Raw genomic sequence first — 24,261 nt, forward strand, 5'->3', positions numbered from 1 at the left:
CTGTTTTACTAAAATAGTCTCAATGTTGTGATAGACACTATACCAACATTTAAAGACACCAATTCCTTGGGCTGGATGCAAACTTAAGATAGTTGCATTTACTTCCCATTCAAATCAATGGGACAAATTAGGGATGACTATTTTTCACAATGATTGCAGGGAGACCACCCTTTGCTACCAGCTTATAATATACAAATTATTGCAGCTGTAATGGTTGAAATGACTAAATTGTTGCTGGAGCATCTCCTGGTAAGTTTGTGCATTTTCCAGAGTACAGATTGAAATGCTGCTACAAACACTCACCAAATGTAATCCAAAGCAAGGCTGTACTGGCCAGGGATCTGCTGTATCCCGAGGTTGTCTCAGGGCCAGTGTGTAATGCCATCAACCCCAATCAAGGCCTGACTATTCTGCCTGCACTTCTACTTTGGATGCCAACAATTGCCAAGATGCAGAGGTGGTGGTGTCTCTGCCACACTGTACAGCCCTCCCAAGAGGGGGTGTCCAACTGGATTGTACTCTTGAGGGATTTTTTTTAAAAAAGGAAACAATGATAACCATTTTGTTAACAGTTCCATCTAAACTCTTCTCATTATTATTAATCACTGTATTTTGGAATCAAAAATTCCTAGAATCATGTTGAAAGCTACACATGAAAACAAAACAATAACAAACATGGTGTCTTGGTAGTGTCAGTATTAACCATTATTATTCAGCAGCTCTTTGACTGAAGTGACCCAGTGACCTCAAAGTGCCGATTCAGATTAAGAGTAAATAAAAGTCCCAAGATCAGATGTTGTTGGACCCTTGTCAATGACCACACTAGCTGGAGCAGCTGATGGGACAAGATAATGTCCTTTCATTAAATGAATGAATATGGAAGTTAGAAATAATACAATTAGGGATGTGATATTGCAAATATGGGCTAATATTTAACCATCTCTAGCCACTGAAATCTTTCCATTAATGTCTTTTTTCTTAGAATTTTCAAAAAGCTAGAATATACTAAGTGACTGTAATGTGTGGAAGACAAAGGGTGTAGAAAGAACATATTACGTTTAGCTACTTTTAATGTTATGTTTATGATTGTTGTTACTGCTGGGGGAAATATTAGGGCTCCTACTGGGAGAAAGGACGGGATATAAATCTAATAATTAATTAGATAAATGTTACGATTACCATCATTATTATTCAACTATATCTCCTGCTCTTGAAAGGACATGTTACAAAAAAAATCATTGGAACAGCAGAATAAGTTTAAACAGTATTGCAATCAGAAAAGTCAATATCAGGACACTAGAAACAAGTTGTTAGAAGTAAGATCATATTTTAAAAAAGAATTGTGCTATATTAATTAATTAATTATTTAGATGATGTAGTAACATAACTATGTTGTGTTTCCTTTCTTTTGTTTAAATCACTATTAGAATACATAAATCTAACTGTGATTTGGTTTCAGTCCCTTTGCATTTGATATGAAGATGTTGCTGTTGCTGTGATAATCTATTTCATTAATAAAATGTTAAGAAACTAGTTTAACCAGAAAGCATGGTGAAATTCGCCTGTTTACCGAGAAATGATGTAAGATATCACCTCAAATACTGCAAACCTACACACGTTTTCTTTGAAACAAGTCCCACCATGTTCAATGGAGTTTTCTCCATAGCAAGCTACTGAGAACAAATGATTGTGCACAATGAATTAGCCCTTTAAAGATTTATATCCATATATACATTCAGAGGATCCTTCATCTGATTAGCTTTCCCTGAATAGATTGATATAGCTGCCTATACACATACTGTTTTGTTGGTTTGTTTTAAATACACATATACTATTATTTATTTATTTAATATATTTGTATGCTGCTTTTCATCACCAGGTGACCTCAAAGCGGCTTCCATAGCAAGAACAAAATAATATGATAAAAGCAATAGAAAAACTACAACAGTATCAATAAATAATACCACAAAAATCATAAAACAGGCCGAAATCTCAAATCAATCTAGTCTGCAAAAGAGAGAGAAATAAATTTACAGTAAAGTCCCATCATTGTATAACAGTCCAAAGAATGTATTACATTTTCAGTCAGATGTAGTGAATTAATCAGCTCATACAGAAGCACACAGCGACTTTCTAAAATGGGAAAAAATATCAGTATTTCTCAACAAATGCTCACAAACAACTTCCTACAATAAATATAATATAAACCAGGGTAAACAGTAGATCATTCACTAAAACTATTTGCGATACTCATGCTCATCAAGTAATGGCAATTGTAAGAAAAGATTGATCATAGTGCTCTTTTCATAGGTCCTGGGTCCCTGCTGAAATGGGAACCCCTATGTGGGTTTCCGTGGCCGGGGGAGGGAATCGGCCTGAGTGTCTTGGGCCTGTTTGATGTCAATGGGACTTATTTCTATGGAATTGTATCTCAGTGTCAACATTTTCTAAGATTTCAGCCTGGTTTCCCATAATCTTGTAAATCTTGACTGGGGAAGTCAAACAGATGCCATTTTTTTCCATTGTGCACAGAAATAGAGAAAGGACAAGAAGGAAAGAGAATGAGTGAAAGGTATGAACTATATACAAATTATGATAATTAATTAACTTACAATATAATTTATCTGTTTAGGACATTGGCATCAGATATATTGAAATAAAGAACCAGTCTGCTACGATGGAGTTTACACTGGCTGGTCTCACTAGCTCTGCAAAAGTACAGACACTTCTCTTTGGGATATTCACACTCATCTATGCTACTGCTTTAGCTGCTAACTTCCTCCTCGTCTTTACCATATGTACTTGCAGGAAACTTCACACTCCCATGTACTTCCTCCTCACCAATTTGTCCTTAGTGAATGTGTTTTCCATCTCTGTCACAACTCCAAAATTGCTCCAGACTCTTTGGACCCACAGAAACACCATCTCTTTTTATGGCTGCATTACACAGGTGTATCTCTTCATATGGTGTTTGGGAACAGAACTTTTTCTCCTCTCATTTATGGCTTTTGACCGTTATGCTGCTATTTGCCATCCTTTGCAGTACACATTCATCATGAGGAAGGAAGTGTGTGTTGGCATAGCCAGTGGAGTGTGGGTTACTGGGATAATCGATGGTGCTGTTCATGCTGGACTTATGCTGAAGCTTTCCTTCTGTAACTCTAACATAGTCAACCATTTCTTCTGTGATGTACCACCACTTTTACAGCTTTCATGCTCTGACACCACTTTGAATGAGATGATGGCTTTTGTGGCAGATGTGATCTTTGGGATTTGTAGCTGTGGGTTGACCCTAACATCTTACTTCTTTATCCTGAGAGCTATCTTCAGGATCCGTTCTACTGAAGGGAAGAAGAAAGCTTTCTCCACATGTTCCTCCCATCTCATTATAATCAGTTTTTACTTCTCTTCCGTCATTTACACATATATAAGGCCCAGCTCAAACTACTCTCTAGAGAAAGACAAATTTGTTTCTCTCCTTTATTCAGTGGTAACCCCAGTTGTTAATCCACTCATATATTCTCTGAGAAACAAAGAAGTAAAAGAGGCACTCAAGACAATTATTGGAAGAGGCAAGCTGCTCCGGAGACCTCAAGTCTGAACTGCAAAGACTTTCTATGACAACACTGCTGCCACTGTTGTTAGGGGGAGGAGTTGAACAGGGGAAAAGTTGGCAGAAATAGACTGTTGGATTGTTCATGTGCACGAAAATATGTTCCATATGATTGGGAATCAATTGTGGAACATAAAATCCAGACTTTCTTAGATCTGTATGCATAATACCTTTTCACTGAAAATACATCCAAGTGGATCCTAATATATTCCTCTTCATTACTGGCTGGTATTTTGAAGTGAAAACTGATTGACTCAATAGACCCAGCTGCCAGAGTGGTTTAACAATCAGCACCACTGCTGGAAATTGTAGCTCTGTGAGGGGAATAAGGCATCTCCTAGCAACTCGCAGCACCTTTGACATACACTTCCCAGCATTTTGGGGGGGAAGCCATGACTGTCTAAAGTGAAATAAAGGTCTGGTGTGGATGTGGCCAGTGACTACACTTGTCTGCTGTAGAATAAAAAGGTGGGGAAGACTCTGAAAAACAATGATGTTATTCATAATCTTTTCCTTTTGGAAGGGAAATAGGCTTTCCTTCTGCCAACTGCCAACCCATCTCATCTCTTCCCCTCTCTCTATCCTCCTTCTTCCCTATCCCTACCCTTCCTATCCTTCTCTCTCCCTTCCCCCTCCCTGTCCCTGCCCCAAGTCAGTTTCACCTATCCTAAGCATGACTGCACCGGAGAAAATCCCTTTGAACTCAAAAAGTATGCAAATGATCAAATCTGTATTTCCCTTCTCCCCCTCCCTTCTATACCCTCCCTCTTGCCCCTCCCCTCCCATTTTCCTTGCCCCTCCCCACCCCTCCCCTCCCTCTCCTTCCCTCTTCTCTCCCCTCCCTCACTTTTGCAACTCCCTCATGGTCAGTTTTACCTATCCTTAGTATAATTGCACATGGGTAAATCCCACTGAACTCAATAAGCATGCAAATGATCAAACCTACCCTTCCTTTCACCTATCCCCTCCCTCCTGCTCCTCCCCATCCTTTTTCCCTGCTGCCCCATCAGTTCCTCCCTTTTCATTCCTCTGCCCTCTCCCCTTGCTTCCTGCTTCCCTCTCTTCTTCCCTCCCCCCTTCCCTGGTCAGTTTTACCTATCCTAAGCATGATTACATGGATGTAAATCATATTGAACTTAATAAGCATGCAAATGATCAGTCCTGCCTTTACCCTCCCCCTCTTTCATCTCGTTCCCCTTCTCTTATTCTCTCTCATTCCACTACCCTCTCCTCCCACTCCACTCCTTTCCCTTTCCTGTCCTCTGCTCCTCCCCTCTTCCTCACATTTCCTCTTCCTTCTTCCTCCTCACCTGCCCACTCCAACTGTCCCTGCTTCCCTCGTCTCATCCTCCCATGCTCAGTTTCACCTATGCTAAGCATGATTGCAGAAGAGTAAATCTCATTGAACTCTATAAGCATGCAAATGATCAATCCAGTTGCAGAACACTTGCACATGATCCCATTTTTCTTACCTTCCAGATTAAAAAGCAGAGAAATTCACTAACGGCTTATCCAAATGGGAGCATTTCTATGTAGCTAATACACAGCTTTTACTGTCCTTATAGCTTGCAAGGTCCACACCTCATGTTCAATGGTAGCTTCAGATCCATTGTTCATTCACACAAGTAGGTGTTCTTCTGGGAAGGATTTGTGTTGCTGTTTCCTTGTGGTCCTGCCCTCTGATTTTACATTTTTACTCCCTCCTGTTGCTCATATACTGGGCATGTGCAAATATTTTTGACCTGAGCAATATTTCCACTCCCTCCTGCCCCCCGGCTTCCTGACATTTGGCAGTTGAAAAGTGGGGTCGTCTACCCCCTTTCTCTGATGCCCCTTGCTTCTTCTGAGTTAATTTTTTCCCACTGGAAAAACAAGTCAACATAACATTGATATAAACATTTAAACATCAATATCAATATTTTCCATAAAATATCAATACCAATATTGAAATATTCTTTAAAAATTGATATCAATATTTTTGAGGAGATTTATTTTTTTTTATTTATTTTAGATTTTTGGGGATGAAAGAAAGGAGGGCTTCAGCAAACTGTGAAGGATGGAGAACATAGCAGTCCAAAGTTGCTAGATAAAACACTGGAAACAACATGGAATTCATGGAAGAGTTAGTGTGCAGAGAAGGGGGAATAGCTGAAAGTGATGATTCACCTGCCCACTAAAAACCATTGAAGCAACCATTTTCAACGATGTGTGGCGCAGAGTGGAGCCATATTCTAAACTTTTTGTATTATCAGCGGATTGGGTTATTATGGATTTACAGGGGGAAAACTGCATGATAGCTTCTGTTTTCCAGTAATGTCATGTGAACCATGCAAATTAAAAGGGGATGCAAGTAGCATCAAACACACACTGAACTGCTGTGTAGATAAGCCCTAATAGGCACAAAACCCTTGTGGTTTAAGTACATGCCTATAATGAACTGGTATTTCTATCGAACTTTAAAAAGCAGGGGAATTGGGAAGCTATAGCAAATGAACTAGGGCAGCAGGAGACCTGACCTCCTCTCTGAGATATTGCACTACAAAATGAGAACACAATTTGGGTTGGTCTTTCGCAGTTCAATCCACTTCCTGTGTAGCTTTGAAGAATTCAGTTCATAGAAGTATAAAAGGTACACTGTGTAGAACAGCAAAGAGTGTGTGGCTTTGAGATTACTTTTGTTTTGTTTCATTTGGAGGCATTCTTTTTTTAATGCTTCACATTCTCCTTGGGAAGGATGTATCCTAGTAGCCGTGGTGGCCAGTCTCTCCTACACATCTTCTCCAACTGTATTTTCATATGTTATTCCTGATCCAGAGCTTTAGCTCTTGAACTACTTTTCCCATCATGCATATGTATAACCAAGTTGCAAGTTCACAACATACTTTGCTGCCCCAAAAGAAATATTTGTCCCAGCATGACTATGAAGAGTGAAAAAGGGGTTCGGGGGCATGTCATGAACCACTCCCTGGTTCAGTCCCAGGACTCAAATTCCCAAACTCAGGGCACTTGATCCTGGCAAGGCACAGCTCATGCCTTCCTTACCAGGGCTGAGTAAATGAACAACAACCCTGCAAGGTATGTAGACTGCCACCAACCCTTAATCTGGTCTCCCGCTCTGGGCCAAGGGAAAACGCAAAGTGCCAGAATACACGCGCCAAGGATTCTAACAGCCAAACTACACTCCTTGGTCTTGTAGCCTTAGGCAATATATCCAAATATACTGTAGTCCATGGTTATTCGGCCTAGGTACTGGATTCAAAGCCAAGCTCCTCCTGCAATGAATATACACTGGTAAATAAGAAGTGCCTTTATTTAAAAAATAAATAAGTGCACAATTACAGCAGCAAAATGGTTCCTTAAGACCCACACCCCTGAGCGCTAATTAAAACATGGAGAATTAAGTCACAAAACAAAATTACAAAACTGGCAATCCTAGTCTATACTTATAAAGCGGTAAGCCACAAAACAGCTTCATGGTTCCACATCTCCCCAGAGATGTATAGCCAGGATAATGGATGGAAGATGGAACCCCACCAACGTGGCATCAGCAACCATAGGGAACAGAGGGGAACAAAGACCTGAGGTCTACATCCTATACTTATGTGAAAATGCCTAGCAACAGCCAGGAATTAATTATCCAATCAGGGCTTTTTGATTATGAAATATTTCTGAAGTTTTCATGCCTAACGGTCATGAACTCTCCAACCTTCCCAGGCCTGTGGCCTTGAATACAAGTCTCCACTGATCAGGTGTGCTTGCTTGCAGCCTAATTACCAAGATTGTGAAAACTGCAAACTCTTGCCTCTCAGAGGCTCCATCTCAGACAAGATGTCTTCCCCCATAACCCTTTGCCTCAAAAAATTTAAAAAAAGGGTTTCTTGATGGGACACACACAGAAAAATGGGAGCAGGAACTGAGAAACAGTGAAAGAAAAATAGTAGCATGGATTGAGAAACACAGAAGGAAAAATGGCACTTTTTATAAATGTTATCTCATACGTGATTGAGTTCATAGCTCACACTCTATTCAATCTTCTGACATTGTTTAAGAGTGCAAGCTATGAACTCAATCGCATATAAGAGATAACATTCAGAATGCATAAAATAGAACATGTACCCTTCCTCTTCATCACTGGCAGGCAGTTTGAAGAGAAAACCATACAGTTTAACACATTCAAGAATCTTTCGTAATAAGTGCTATAAAATCTCCTAGATATTATTGCCATGCCTTCTCCCGCCAACATTCCTTCAAATTTCCACTCAGCCCACTTCCTGCTTTGCCTGCCACTGGGCAACATATTAATCTTTCTGATGACATCAGCCAGTGACAGATTTCATCAGTGGGACATCTCAGAACATTAGTGTTTCAATTCCATTGAAAACATATCATAATCCTGGGTGATATTGATGATTTCTTTACTATTGTACTAAATAAATCATTGATGTACACAGAGCTTTTTAAAAAAGAGAGAGAGAAACTATAGGACAGGTCTGTATCTTAAAGGGTTTATAGTCCAATAAAATTACACAAGAAAGAGACTGTAGGAAGGTGAGAAAAGTGTAGGTACGATCAGGCAGACAAAGAGTGTATTTCAGCTTGAGGTAGTTAGGAACAGAGTAGAGCACTGGATTGTTTTTGGGTTTTTTTAATATTCTAGAGGGATTTGCAGAAAGGTGTGTTTGAAGAAGAATTTGAAGATGTTCTTGGAGTTAGTTCCAAGCCTAGGAGATCATAAAGGAGGAAAAAGCAGAGCAGTTTGATGGAGCAGATCTTCAAATGATTGAGGGTGTTGGAGCTGGAAAAAATGACACATATCCAGATGTGCTGGGATAAAACAGCAGAGCCATAATGTATAGGGCACCATGTTGGCTTCCTTTGCCCTACCCTGATGCTCAGTAGTGTTTCTCCATACACTCCCTGAGTGTATTTATTTGGCTAGAATGTGCCCTTGAATAGTGAAAATGCATCTTGATTACCTGGATGAAGGATGGACCGATGTGTATGTACTGTATGAGTATGGAAACTTTTGTGTGGCTGCAACATAGCCAAGTGTAGAAAAAGGTAAGAGTCACTTCTATTGCTCCACCCATGTTTCCCTCTGGTCACTCCCACTCTGCTTCTGGCCATCACTTGAATATGGCCCTTGGAACTTTGTCTATGAGGGCATTCAGCCTTCAAGCTGTACAAGTTTCCCTATCCTTGTTTTACCCTAATTTTTCTTTTTTTCAATTGGTTTTCTATATTTTGTAAACCACTTAGAAGCCACTGAGAGACGCCTCCTTCCCTACAGACCCTCTCTGGGGTTAAGGTCAAAAAAGATGACCATCATTATGGTTCTCCCACTCACAGACATTTGGGAGGGCAGAAGCAGGCATCCTCTGTGGCAGCCCCTAGGTTGTGAAATTCCCTTCCCACAGACATGCATCTTGCACATTCAATTGACAGTATTGGCAAATGCTGAAGACTCATCTCTTTACCTTGGCGTTTGACACCTGAGTTGTGTTTTGAGACTGTAATCTATTTGAGTTGTTCTTTATACTGAATTGTAAATTATTGTAACTCTGCCCTGAGGCCTGCTTGTGAAGTGTGGGTAGCAGTAGTAGTAGGAAGAAGAAGTGTGTGTGTGTGTGTGTGTGTTTGTGTGTGTGTGTGTGTGTGTGTTGAACAGCATAAATATTTCTTACACATTAACATATGGTCCTCTTAATATGGAAACAGAAGTTGGGTATTTGAAAATGCACCCAATGTTGAAATAAGATGTCTCAAAGGTCTTTCTCCCAATAGTCCCATTGTTTTATTAAACAGAAAGATTCCCGAAATGCCATGGCTTTATTAAGCAAGTATAAATATCTACAACAGGATAGGAACTAGTTGTCAGCATTGTTCAGACTGATGATAGGCAAGTGGCTTTGGAGGTTTCCAGATGCTGAAACAGAAAATAATTCAAGGCTATACAAAGAAAGAAAACAGCTAAGAAAAAAAATAAACAGCAGCAGAGAGGAATGAAGGTAAATTGTTAATTTCATCTTATCTGACACAGCTCCAGCAAGATTCTTACAGCAGCAAGACAAGGCACCTAGCCTTGTGTTAATGAACTACAATAGAATTGAAATACTGAATTTGAATTATACTTTATTTTAAATTGGGGTGGTGGCATTGAAACCATGAAGTTCTAAACTCTGTCTCCAAAAAGGATAAATACAAATTGTCATTGGAACTTTTTATAGGCTTGTCACTGATGCCAATTAGAAATCAAAATTGCTAGAGATATTTCAGTGATATAATAGATTTTGGGAAGTAACTTAAAAAATCTGCTAAAATTACCTGTTATAGAAGAAATAATAATGGGTAAGCAGCACCTAACAAGTTAATGGAAAGATGGCATATTTTCATAAATCACTAGCATACAAGATAGTTTCAATATTGCAGCACCATTTGTTTCATGACAACTATTTTCACCTATACAATTTCCCCAGCAAATATATGAAACTCACTCAGATGGTATAAATGAAACCTCACTTAGCTTTTTAAAATTATCTTTATCTCTTTCCTGATTGATCTTACTTTTTTCTGTTAGATTCCCCCCCCCATTTTCTTTGATTAAATTTATTGTTTGTCTTTAGGGTCATTACAAGTAAGATATGTCAGTTGCAATATCTCTGTGAAAATGTAGATACCAGTTTATGCATTTTTGTTGAAGAATGATATATTATCTGTTTTTTATCATAGTTATGTTTGGATGGCTTGCATATTATGTGCTGACCATTCCTAATGCAGTTATGGAACGTAAAATGGTTTGCAGTTGAGGGGCGAAATAAAACACAGAGACATCAGCTTGGGTTGAACAAGGGCCACTTTATTAAATTACAGCAAACAAAACCAAATTCAAAGTGACTTGCAGAGGGAAACCTAGGTGCGGGAACTGACTATAAGCAAGTAGCTTGCCATACAGCTCTCGGGTGACCAATGAGATCTCAATGCTATAGGGCGGTCTAAAAATGTAATTCAATAAATAAAAATTAAATTAACTTGTTTAGGATCCAAGCCATAACATGTTGGTACTCAGAAGAGGTATTGATGGTAGATGGGCACACATAGCATTCATCTTTCTACTATGACTGTGTGTTATTTAGTTTCTAAGACAGTAACCAGAGAATTATCTATCTATCTATCTGTCTATCTATCTATCTATCTATCTATCTATCTATCTATCTATCTATCTATCTATCTATCTATCTATCTATCTATCTATCTATCTATCTATCTATCTATCTATCTATCTATCTATCTATCTATCTATCTGAGTGTCTCTTTTTAGTGCTGTGATAGCATTATCCCTGATCCAGTCAGGATTGCTTAATAAATGTTGTGTATGTATGGGGGAGGGGGAGAGAGCAGAGCCTCTTTGATCTGTTTTACTAAAATAGTCTCAATGTTGTGATAGACACTATACCAACATTTAAAGACACCAATTCCTTGGGCTGGATGCAAACTTAAGATAGTTGCATTTACTTCCCATTCAAATCAATGGGACAAATTAGGGATGACTATTTTTCACAATGATTGCAGGGAGACCACCATTTGCTACCAACTTATAATATACAAATTATTGCAGCTGCAGCTGTAATGGTTGAAATGACTAAATTGTTGCTGGAGCATCTCCTGGTAAGTTTGTGCATTTTCCAGAGTACAGATTGAAATGCTGCTACAAACACTCACCAAATGTAATCCAAAGCAAGGCTGTACTGGCCAGGGATCTGCTGTATCCCGAGGTAGTCTCAGGGCCAGTGTGTAATGCCATCAACCCCAATCAAGGCCTGACTATTCTGCCTGCACTTCTACTTTGGATGCCAACAATTGCCAAGATGCAGAGGTGGTGGTGTCTCCGCCACACTGTACAGCCCTCCCAAGAGGGGGTGTCCAACTGGATTGTACTCTTGAGGGATTTTTTAAAAGAAGGAGACAATGATAACCATTTTGTTAACAGTTCCATCTAAACTCTTCTCACTATTATTAATCACTGTATTTTGGATTCAAACATTCCTAGAATCATGTTGAAAGCTACACATGAAAACAAAACTAAAACAAACATGGTGTCTTGGTAGTGTCAGTATTAACCATTATTATTCAGCAGCTCTTTGACTGAAGTGACCCAGTGGCCTCAAAGTGCCGATTCAGATTAAGAGTAAATAAAAGTCCCAAGATCAGATGTTGTTGGACCCTTGCCATTGACCACACTAGCTGGAGCAGCTGATGGGACAAGATCTGGAGGGCCACAGTTTCCCTGTCCTTGCATTAAATGAATGAATATGGACGTTAGAAATAATACAAATAGGGATGTGATATTGCAAATATGGGCTAATATTTAACCAATTATTACTCACTGGAATTGGGTTTGCTGTCAAAATGAATTTATTGCAGCCCTCAGGATAGGCAGGAAAGTTCAGAGAATCTGAAATTTCAGAGAATTCCCTCTCCATGGTCCTGATAAGGCCTAGGACAATGGGGCATATTTGCAGCCCTGGATTGAAATCCCAGCCACCACTGAATAGGGCAGTTGAGGTAGCCTGGGCCAGCGGGCGTGGGAAAGACTGACCTGATTTAAGCTCATGCCCCCCAGAAGCCTCCCTCTTTGGATAGTGACACCTGTCCCTCCTCCCCTTACTTTGGTGTGTTCAGCAGGTTGTTTCTGGGCCAAGTTGGAATTTTTGCCCTGCTCACCCATGTTGGTGGGCACATTTTTTGCCTACTTCACACTGTGGTACCAGGATATGGGCTGACTTTGGGGCAAACTTACCACATCCACCTGGGGTTGTACGGCCTGAGGGTTGGTGATGTGCAAAGGGCCCTCTACTCTCCCTTGGGTGGGTAGGGGGTAGGGGTAAGCAGAATGGCCACCACTCACCATATGCTCAGAGGCACATGTTACCAAATTCTTGCAGGAAGTGGATTGGACCATGAAAGACCAACCCAAATTGTGTTTTCATTCTGACAAATTTGTAGTGCAGTACAATATCTCAGAGAGGAATTCAGGTCTCCTGCTCCCCTGGTGCATTCACTATAGCTTCCCAATTTCCCTGCTTTTTAAAGTTTGATAGAAATATCTCTCTCTTCAGCACCTTTCAGCCATGACTCGTGGCTGGAGTGGGTGTGACCCCCTGATTAGGCAGGCCCAGCAGCTTTGAGTCTGGCTGTTAGAACTCTGACAGTTGGTTTTTACTTTGCATGCCCAGCATTATCATTGGGTGCCAGCTAAAATTTCTTAAATTAATTAAACATCAGCCAGGCATTTTTTAAACTTTTAAACTGCAGAAGATGAAGGTCAGAGTATGGGGCAAGGTCAGTATAAGGATTACAGGTACTCTGTGAACATGGCTGATTTTTAACAAATTTCAACAGATTATGAGAACTCTCCGAGAAAAAAATCCAAAAGGGCTCTGGGGTTTTTTTCTGTCTTTTTAGACTTTGACCTCTCTATTCTCTCTGACTGTTTCGTGAATCGCCATGAAAATTGACAGTGTTGTTAAGCAAATGTTTCTGAGTTCAGGACTGTAAGTTTTGTAAGGTTTTTTTTTAAAAAATGTGCTTATCGGAAGCATCAGAATGGCATGGGGGTATTTTCAATGTAACATTGCAGAATGTGAAAAATCCACACTGGCTATAGTATACAGACACTCTCGTGGCTGTATAATACATCACTTATAACCTAGCTCCCTCACCTATGTTTTACCTGTGCAGGTTCTTTTAAGGGTTAAGTTTAAAGCTTAATATAGTGGCCCTTAGTTCAACCTAGCCTTGGTGTCTATGTGTTTATTTCAACACTCGGCCACAACTCTTTCTCATTTCTCAAACCTCTCTCTGCAGTGAAGGGACAAATCTATAAAGAAGTTTGGAGCAGCCATTTCAAAATGCAGGGGCAGGGCATTCCAGGCCGGGGGCTGCCAACCCTGCTTTGATATGGATATATTTGCAGAGGATCCCTAGTCAACCCTTCTTAATTTTCAATGAGAGATTTTTTTTTTGAGTGGTATGCTCCAAGCAACTGTGGTTGATGCTTAATGATGTCATTGGGGCACACCCATAAAATCTCAGCGTTTGGCATGCTTCTGACCTGGAAACCCTAGTCTTGATCCAGCCGATGTCAAGCACTTTTTATGTTGCTTAGACTTCAGCAAGGAAGTTAAGCATCTGTCTAAAACAGCAGTGCATACATACAAAGAGATGTTCCTCTGAAAATGGAAAGATAAGTTGGGTATTTGAAAATGCACCCAGTGTTGAAATAGGAAGTAGAATGAATACTTACCACATTCCTTGGGATTCCTCAAAGGTCTTTCTCCCAACAGTCCCATTATTTTATTAAATAGAAGATTCCAAATATGCCATGGCTTTATTACAAAAGTATAAATATCTACAACAGGATAGGAACTAGTTATCAGCATTGTTCAGATTGATGACAGGCAATTGGCTCTGGAGGTTTCCAGATGATGAAACAGAAAATAATTCAATTCTATACGAATAAAGAAAACAGCCAAGAAAAAAATAAACAGCAGCAGAGAGGAATGGAGGTAAGTTTTTAATTTCATCTTATCTGACCCAGCTCCCTCAAGGTTCTTACACCTGCAAGACAAGGCACCTAGCCTTGTGTTAATGAGCTAAAATTGAATTTCAATTCTGAATCTGAATGATACTTTATTTTAAACTGGGGTGGTGGTGAAGAAAACATGAAGTTCCAAACTCTGTTTCCAAAAAGATTAAATACAAATTGACATTGGAACTTTTCATAGGCTTGTCATTAATGCTAATTGGAAATTGAAATCACTAGACATATTTCAATGACATAATAAATTTTGGGAAGTAAAAAAAAACAACCCTAAAATAACCTGTTTTAGAAGAAATAACAATGGGTAAGCCGCACCTAACACATTTATTGAAAGGTGGCATCCTTTTAAAAATCACTAGCATACAAGATGCAGTATGAACCTATTTACACCTATAAAATTTCCCTAGCCAATATATGACACTCCCCTCACTATACAAATGAAATTTCCCTTAGCTATTCTTTATATTTTTCATTATCTTTTATCTTATTCTGCCTAAGTTTTCTGTTGTTGTTTTTTTATTTTCTTTCTTTACATCTATTGTTTAGGATCATCACAAGTAAGATCTGTCTATTATATCATCTCTGTCTGGCTTCTGCATTTTTGTTAAAGAATGATATGTTATTTGTTTTTTTATAGCTACAGTATTTTTTTATAGCTACAGTATATTAAGATGGTGGGCAACATTCTCACCATATTTTCATTAACATTTGGTAGAGGTCTTCAGCACTGGAATATATACGTGTATCTCGGATGGCCTGCGTATTATCTGCTGACCATTCCTAATGCAGTTATGGACCATAAAATGGTATATCTCAGTTTTAATATCAGTAAAAAATCCACAGGCCTTGGCTGACCCTCATGATCAACATACAATTCGATGAACAGATAGGCTAGGATCCTAAGACAGGTTTCTTTCTACTCATCCCGCAACCAAAAAGGCTCTCTATGTGGTCAGGGCAGCTAAGGAAAAAGAAATCCAAGTTCGACTTTGAGAGATTCTCCGCTCTGCTAGCATCTTCTCTCTCATAGCGTTCAGGAGGATCCACTGACCCTCATGGGATGCAGGACTCTGTAGAGGTCGGACCAACACAGTAATCTTCCATGAAGTTCCTTACATTAACCTGTTTAGGTTCCAAGCCATAAAGTGTTGGTAGTCAGAAGAGGCATTGATGGTAGACGGGCACACATAGCATTCATCTTTCTACTTTGACTGTGTGTAATTTAGTTTCTAAGACAGTGAACAGAGAATTGTCTGTCTATCTATCTATCTATCTATCTATCTATCTATCTATCTATCTATCTATCTATCTATCTATCTATCTATCTATCTATCTATCTATCTATCTATCTATCTATCTATCTATCTATCTATCTATCTATCTATCTATCTATCTATCTATCTATCTATCTATCTATGGAGAGTCTCTTTTTTAGTGTTGTGATAGCAGTATCCCTGATCCAGTCAGAACTGTTTAATAAATGTTGTGTGTGTATGGGGGAGAAGGAGAGAATAGAGCCTGTTTGATCTGTTTTATTAAAATAGTCTCAATGTTTTGGTAGACACATTTGAAAGATGCCAAGTGCTTGGGCTGGATGCAGCCTTTAAGACAGTTGCATTTACTTCCCATGGAAATCAATAGGACAAATTAGGGATGACAATGTTTCACATTGATTGCAGTGAGACCAACTGTTTGCTACCAGTTTGTAATATATAATTTATCATTGCAGCTGCAGCTGTAATGGTTGAAATGACTAGACTATTGCTGAAGCATCTCCTGGTAAGTTGGGCATTTTCCAGGGTATCAATCAAAATGCTGCTACAAACACTCACAGAACTTAATATTGGGCTAATAATGCAAAGCAAGGCTGTGCTGTACAGAGATCTGCTGTATCCTGAGGTAGTCTCAGAGCCAGTGTGTAATGCCATCAACCCCAATCAAGGCCTGACATTTCTGCCCCCACTTCTATCATAGATGTCAACAATTGCCAGGCTGCAGAAATGGTGGTGTCTCCGCCACACTGGAACCCCTGCCAACAGGGGTTGTAGGACTGGTTTGTACTCTTGAGGGATTTAAAAAAAACTTTTAAAATTTGTTAACTATTCCGTCTAAACTCTTCACACTATTAATCACTTTATTTTGGATTCAAAAATTCCTAGAATCATGTTCAAAGCTACACAGAAAAACAAAAGAAAAACAAACATTGTGTCTTGGCAGTGATTAATATTAACCATTATTATCCAGCAGCTTGTTGACTGCAGTGACCCAGTGGAATCAAAGTGCCCATTCAGATTTAGAGCAAATAAAGATCCCAAGATCAGATGTTGTTGCACCCTTGCCATTCACCATTCTGGCTGGAGTTGATGGGACAAGACCTGGAGGGCCATAGTTTCCCTGTCCTTGCATTAAATGAATGAATATGGAAATTAGAAATAATGCAATTAGGGATGTGATATTGCAAGTATGGGCCAATATTTAAGCATTACTAGCCCTGCAATCTGTCCATTAATGTCTTTTTTTTAAAAAAATAGTTTTCCGCAAGCTGGAATATACAATGACTGTAATATGTGGAAGAAAAAGGGTATAGAGAGAACATGTTTTGTTATGCTACTTTATTATCATTATCATTAATAAATATCATTAATATTGTTGATCCTACTGGAAACAATATAAGGGCTCCTACTGGGAGGAAGGGCAGGATATCAATCTAATAAATAAATATATAAATAAAATATTACTATTACCATTATTTTTACTTAACTTTATTTCCTGCTTGAGAAGTAACATGTTACCCCAAAAAAAGCTTCTTTGGAACAGAAGAATAAGTTTAAACAGTATTGAAATCAGAAAAGTCAATATCAGAGTCTAGAGATAAGTTGATAGAAGTTGTAGAATAAATTTTAATTAAAAAAAAGAATTTGCCTATATTAATTATAATTACATGATGTAGTAACATAACTTCATTGTGTTTCTTTTCTCTTTTTTAATTACTATTAGATCATGTAAATTAAACTATGATTTCTTTTCAGTCCCTCTGCATTTGATGTGAGGATGTTGCTGTTGCTGTGATAATCTATTTCATTAATAAAATGTTTAGAAACTGGTTTAACCAGAAAGCATAGTGAAATTAGCCTGTTTACAGAGAAATGTGCTCTTGGAAGTCGCTGATTCACAGGGTCGCCATAAGTCGTAGTCAACTTGGAGGCATATAACAACAGAGAAATGATGTAAGGTATCACCTAAAATACTGAAACAAGTCTCACCATGTTCAATGGAGTTTTCTCCATAGCAAACTACTGAGAACAAATGATTGTGCACAATGAATTAGTCCTTTAACAATTTACATCCATATGCACATTCAGAGGATCCTTCACCTGATCAGCTTTCTCTGAGTAGATTGATATAGCTGCCTATACACATGCTGTTTTGTTGGTTTGTTTTAAATCACACACATAGCATTATATTTTCAGTCAGATATAGTGAATTAATCAGCTCATAGAGAAGCACTATAAACACAGACTTTCTAAAATGGAAAAAAATCAGTATTTCTCAACAAATGCTCACAATTGCCTACAGATTATATAAACCAGGTTAACCAGTAGATCATTCACTGAAACAATTTGTGATACTCATGTTCATCAAGCAATGGCAATTGTAGAAAAGATTGATCATGGTGCTCTTTTGACAGGTCCTGGGTCCCTGCTTAAACAGAAACCACAATGAGTCTTTTCTTGGCGGGGGGATTGGCCTGACTTTCTTGGGCATTTGATGTCAATGGGACTTATTTCTAAGTAACTGTGCATGGAATTGTATCTGAGTGTACACATTTTCTGAGATTTCAGACTGGTTTCCCATAATCGTGCAAATGACTGGGGAGGTCAAATAGATGCTGATTTTTTTCCATTTTGCATAGAAACAGAGAAAGGGTGAGAAGGAAAGAGAGTAAAAGAGAAAGGTATGAACTATGTATAAATTATGATAATTAATTTAACTTACAATACAATTTATGTGTTTAGGACACTGGCATCAGAGATACTGAAATAAAGAACCACTCTGTTACTGTGGAGTTTACACTACTCGGTCTAACTACCTCTACAGAATTACAGACACTTCTCTTTGGGGTATTCGCATTCATCTATGCTACTGCTTTAGCTAGTAACTTCCTCCTCATCTTTATCATATGTACTTGTAGGAAACTCCACACTCCCATGTACTTCCTGCTCATCAATTTGTCCTTAGTGAATGTGTTGTCCATCTCAGTTACAATTCCAAAATTGCTCCAGACTCTTTGGACCCACGGAAAAACAATCTCTTTTCATGGCTGCATTACACAGGTGTTTCTATTCGTATGGTGTTTGGGAACAGAGCTTTTTCTCCTCTCATTTATGGCTTTTGACCGTTATGCAGCTATCTGCCATCCTTTCAAGTACACAGTCATCATGAGGAAGGAAGTGTGTGCTGGCATAGCCAGTGGGGTGTGGGTTGCTGGGATAGTCAATTCTGCTGTTAATGTTGGACTTATGCTGAAGCTATCCTTCTGCAGTTCTAACATCATCAATCATTTCTACTGTGATGTTCCCCCACTTTTTAAGCTCTCATGCTCTGACACCAGCCTGAATGAGATGATGATTTTTGTGGCAGATGTGATCTTTGGGATTTGTAGCTGTGGGTTGACCCTAACATCTTACTTCTTTATCCTGAGAGCTATCTTCAAAATCCGTTCCACTGAAGGGAAAAAGAAAGCTTTCTCCACATGTTCCTCTCATCTCATTGTAGTCAGTTTTTACTTCTCTTCATCCATTTACACATATATCAGGCCCAGCTCAGATTACTCTCCAGAGAAAGACAAATTTGTTTCTCTCCTTTATACAGTAGTAACTCCAGTTGTTAATCCACTCGTATATTCTCTGAGAAACAAAGAAGTAAAAGAGGCACTCAAGGCAATTATTGGAAGAGGCAGGCTGCTCCGGAGACCTCAAGTCTGATCTGCAAAGATCTTCTATAACACCACTGCTGCTACTGGTGTTAGGGGGAGTAGCTGAATAGGGGAAAAGTTGGCAGAAGTAAACTGATGGATTGTTCATGGTCAACAAAATATGTTCCATATGTTTGGGAATCAATTGTGGAACATAAAAGCAGAGTTTTCTTATCAGTATGTGTAATAGCTTTTTAGTGAAAATACATCCAACTGGATCCTAAAGTCTTCCTCTTCATTGCTGACTGGTGTTTTGAAATGAAAACTCTGCGACTCAACAGACAAAGGAGTTCTTCATAAGTAATCTCTGTGTTAGCATTGCTGTTGGAGTGTAGGACATCAGAATGGTCAGTTGTGCAGTTCAGACTAGACTTATGCTGCAACTGTTCTTTTGCAAGTTTAACATCATTGATCATTTCATCTGCAATCGTTCCCACTTTTCAAACTCTCATACACTGATGCCAGCTTGAAAGAGGCTATGCTACTTCTTGGATTTTTGTAATTCTTAGACTAACTTAGAAATATACCAACAGTGTGATTTGGGTTCCTTTGGGGGAAAGTGGATCAGTGGATCCCCGGGTGCATTACAAGCCCTGCAGGCTCACACTGGCTAAGACATAAGGTGCTGACCATCCCATCCTGCTGCGCCAGCTCCATGCTAGTCTGGCTAAAGTGTCCAAACCTCAGGATTCTTGGAGGGTCTCCCGAGCTTCAGTTTCCAGCCAGTTCCCAGGCACTTTATCCCTGCAATAAGAAATACCCAGTTTCAAGGCTTTCTGCCTTCCTCTGCTAGTGCAGGAATTTTCAGTGGCAGCTGTCTGCTTGCCTAGGCTCCTCTCTGGTGCCGGTCAGTGAAGTGATGAACCAGTCATGACCTCCCTCTATCCATCATCACTGGCAGGTTAGGATTATGCTCCAAGTCTTTCAAATATGTAAGTTGTAGGCCTTCATCTTACACATACAATATAATGCTACAATGCAAAAACAGTTTTGGAAGCCATTCACCAAAATATTTTAAACTGCTTAGATGATTTGACAATGAATCACTAAAAGTGAAAAATAAAAATAAATGCTTTGGCTTCCTCACAGCACACCTCGTGGTTATTGGTTTGATAATTCACAAATTTATTATCATTATTCATAAATTAAAATGCATTCATTTATTTGTTCCCTCACAGATAAATATTCCTGCCCAAGTAGCTGAGGGTGGCAACTTTGTGGTGTTGTTGATTATGGTTGCATCATCTCACAATTACAATAAATTTATTTTTAGAGCATAGTGTTTTGTTTTGGGGTGCTTGCCAGCTTTCTACCTTGACATTTGTTGCTATTTAATTTGCTTTGAGAACCTATGGGACTTTAGATCTAGAACCATGAGTGGTGGTGTGATCCAGACAATCTTAAGCACTTTTTAGATTCTTTTTACTCCACTGAGAGGATTAATTATGCCTTATATCTGAAAGTTGAATGTATGAATGTTCAGTGGTCCAATCACCACCTCCTTAAATAGGCAAGGACCACCTCTTCTCGCAAGAAGGCATTAATCACCTCCCGGGCCCATCACACTGCCGGCTAGTTTTTATCAGTCATGAGGGGCAAGTGGCAAGATCCCAAGTGGTTGCCCAGACCAAACCAAGCACCTTATTCACATCCTTGAGCTCTACTAACCGAAACATATCCAACACAACACGGCAAGACAGTGTTCTGGATACCTCTTGAGATTCATCCACTACAGCTGTGGAGATAATGGCCTGGCAGACACCAGAGAATTTACCCTCAGAATGCTTTGCAAACAAGTCACATCAAGTGCTATTGTTTCCACCAGTTCCTGTGAGCCAGTGTCAGACCTCGTACATCCCAGAAAAGCTCTGCTGGACTGCATAATGAAGCTGTAGTGGAGGCAGCGAAGTATACCTTCTTTGCCACCCTCATGGCCACTGAGTAGGCCCGATAATGAGCACTCACCAGTGTTCTATTGTATTCTTCTGCTGTTTTTTCCCTCCATTTTCCTGACTAATTTCCTTGAGTGAATCTCTTAGATTCGTTAGCTCTTAAATTCTCACCTTTGGTGTTTTGATTCTGTGGCTATGTATTTATACAGTGTGTATTTCCTTTAATAGCTGGTTGACCATAATAAATATGTTGTTGTTGCTTTGTAGGACTGCCTCAAAACCTCATTTCATGCTCTGGTTCTATCTTTGTAAAGAAAGCAAGTAATGCAAAGACACAATAAGTGTCTAGTGGTCTGTCATTCACAGCAAACTAAATCAAGTAGCACTGATGTTGCCTTATTTTTCTACACTGAGTGGAGAGTGGAGGACACGTATCAGTGCTAAGCAGTGAATAAAAAACTGGAATGTGATAATGACTTCCTAATAATATCTCAAATATCTCTTTCCCACTTTCACAGCCATATTATATAAGGAAGGCTTTCATAGCTGGCATTGTTCAGAATGGGAGTGTGTCTAGAAGAGGATCGATCTTGTTCTCACCCCCATCACACTGATGGCAAGCAATTGACTTTAGTAATCATGGCTTCCCCCAAAGAATCCTGGGAAGTGTCATTTGTGAAGGGTGCTGAGAGTTGTTCGGAGACTCCTATTCCGCTGACAGAGCTCCAGTGGCCAGAGTGGTTTAACAGTCAGCCCCTCTTCTGGTGATTGTAGATCTGTGAGGGGAATAGGGCATCTCCTGGCAACTCTCAGCACCCTTCACAAATAATAACAATAATAATATTTATTGCAGCCAAAGACCAATACAAAGCATCATAAAATTTAAAACCATACATATACAAAATAAAACCATCAGCCAATTTTTGTGTTGGGTTTAACTAGGCTGCATTCTGCATATTATGATAGCAGAGGAACAAAATTTAGCTACAGCATATGAAACCTGTGGATGGTGATCTCGCAATAAGTATCTTGTATAATCTAATGCATCATGGCCAGGTATCAGTTGGATGATACGATTGATGCATTCTGTTCAGATATCTTGGTAGAAAGGGCAATATAATAGAACATGAGATATTGTCTCCATCTCTCCATTTCTGCATGGGCACAACCTTTCTGAACGTGGAATCCCCTGGAACCTACCCTCACGTAAGACTGACGGCATCACATCGAATCTTGCCATGGTGAAAGCTTTCCTGTGCCTGGCAGTAGGCAAGGTGGTGAAATATTGTGCAGGGGTAAAACCCCCAACATAAGAAATAGCATCAGATATAGTGGTTGTCACTGCGATGTGTGCTTGAAGTTCTGTGTCCATTATACGTTGGGGCAGGCTTGACTATGCATTGTCAAATCCTAGTTTAGAGATATTAACCGTCGAAAAACTGAGCAAGGACACTTTCTTGATTATTGACTTATGCCAGGTCGAGATATAGGTGTCGTGTAGAACAAGAGGCGCCAGACCAACAGGTAAGAATTGCAATTTTAGCCATAGCTTTCCAAATACGTACTTCAATTGAAGGGAAGCCTACTTCCATTCTAACCATCGCATTTGGGACACATGGGGGAATCCCAAGGACAGCCCTCAAGAATTTGGTCTGTATAGTTTCAAATGGGGCTGCCTTTAGGAAGGTCAGGATCTGTGCGGCATACAACAATTATGCAATGACCTTCGCCTCAAACACTTGGATGGAGGAAGGAATATGTTGGCCTCCCTTCTTATAGAAAAAGGATAGAAGTGCTTTAATGGTCCTACTCGCGGCCAACATAGTATTCTTTACATGGAAACGCAGGGAGCCTGAGACTTGAAAAATCACCCCCAGGTATCTAAAAGATGGAACCTGTTCAATTTTCCATCCATTCCGTTGCCAATTGTATGTTGTCTTGCTTTTGGAAAACACCAGAACTTTGGTTTTGTCATAATGAATAATTAAGTGGTCCTTGGCACAATGCTCTGTAATCCACTATGCGTTAACGATAGTAGAACCGCATCATCGGCATAGAGTAATATTGAAATCAATCTGTTAGCCAGAGAATGAGGTTGGGATACGATTCGCACCAAGGATCCAACCAGGGAGTTAACATACATATTAAATAGAGAGGGAGCTAACAAACATCCCTGTTTAACTCCCGTATATGAAGGAATTGGTTTGGTCAGACGACCTTTATTATCACATCTGACTTGTATTCTGGTGTTTTTGTGCAATGATCGTATCAATACTAGCAAGCGCCTATCCCTATTAGTTAACTCAAATTTTCCCCACAATTTGTTTCTAGGTATAGACTCAAAAGCACTTTTGTAATTGATGAAGGCCACGTAAAGCAATCTCCCTTCTTTGATGTATATTTCTCCACCAGGTGATGAATAACTAGTAGGTGATCTCTTGTGGAGCATTCTCCTCTAAACCCCGCTTGTTCGTTGGCCAGGATGTTCTCTTGAGCCAACCAAGTCTGGAGTTTATCCAGAAGATGTAGCGCATATAGTTTACTGATTGTATTCAAGTGACTGATTGGCCTGTAGTTAGAGGGTCAGAGCGTGCTCCACGTTTGAATATTGGTACTACGGTAGCCAAGCCCCAGTCTTCCGGAATTTCAGCCGTACGGTCAATAGCCGTAAATAAGGCAGCTAGGACAGGTGACCACCACTCCAAGTATCGCTTGAATATTTCCAGCGGTATGTTATCCGGCCCCGGGGACTTGCCCTCTTTCAATCGTGCTATTAATGAAGTTATTTCCTTTGAGGAAACGGGAGGCCAATCTGGCACATCTTTCAGGTGGGTCCTAGGAGGGGGGTAGCAATCTGGCCCTCTTGTATAGATACTATAGAAGTATGTCTCACATGTTTGCACGGGGATAAGATATTCCGGTATTGGCGTTTTAGTGGCCAATCCTTTATTAGCCATTGTCTAAAGGACACAATCACAAGATCTATTACCGAGGCACCTGGACCCGCAAGGAAGATGAATGTCCCACTCCTATTGCCCACTGTCGAACCCTTCAGGATGGTCAGATTAAGGCTATAGAGCATGCGATGTAAGCATAGGCCAACGAAATTACAGCCTGGATCCTTTGTCTGTCTCTCTGGCAGACTAGCGGCAACATCAAACGAAGGCAGAATTTCACAAAA

The 24,261-nt window shown here is 39.6% G+C and overlaps 2 protein-coding genes across 2 annotated transcripts; both read left to right on the top strand.

Annotated features, from left to right (window-relative positions):
• Positions 1–219: 219 nt before the first annotated feature.
• Positions 220–3,601, top strand: LOC133367920 (olfactory receptor 13G1-like). Its single transcript, XM_061592006.1, has 2 exons — positions 220–249; positions 2,633–3,601. The coding sequence occupies exons 1-2, from the start codon at positions 220–222 to the stop codon at positions 3,599–3,601; spliced, it is 999 nt and encodes a 332-aa protein (XP_061447990.1).
• Positions 3,602–14,094: 10,493 nt separating this feature from the next.
• LOC133367921 (olfactory receptor 13G1-like) lies at positions 14,095–19,198 on the top strand. The gene is made up of 2 exons (XM_061592007.1): positions 14,095–14,178; positions 18,230–19,198. The coding sequence occupies exons 1-2, from the start codon at positions 14,095–14,097 to the stop codon at positions 19,196–19,198; spliced, it is 1,053 nt and encodes a 350-aa protein (XP_061447991.1).
• The last annotated feature ends 5,063 nt before the right edge of the window (positions 19,199–24,261 follow it).

The sequence above is a fragment of the Rhineura floridana genome, chromosome 11, assembly GCF_030035675.1.
Source record: "Rhineura floridana isolate rRhiFlo1 chromosome 11, rRhiFlo1.hap2, whole genome shotgun sequence".
NCBI classification, from domain to species: Eukaryota; Metazoa; Chordata; class Lepidosauria; order Squamata; family Rhineuridae; genus Rhineura; species Rhineura floridana.

Bases quoted from the DNA above. Each gene is read 5' to 3' on its own strand.
- LOC133367920 (XM_061592006.1), top strand. From the start codon at position 220: ATGACTAAATTGTTGCTGGAGCATCTCCTG. The intron at 250-2,632 runs GTAAGTTTGTGC...TTATCTGTTTAG, and splicing joins TGTTGCTGGAGCATCTCCTG to GACATTGGCATCAGATATAT.
- LOC133367921 (XM_061592007.1), top strand. From the start codon at position 14,095: ATGATGAAACAGAAAATAATTCAATTCTATACGAATAAAGAAAACAGC. The intron at 14,179-18,229 runs GTAAGTTTTTAA...TTATGTGTTTAG, and splicing joins AGCAGCAGAGAGGAATGGAG to GACACTGGCATCAGAGATAC.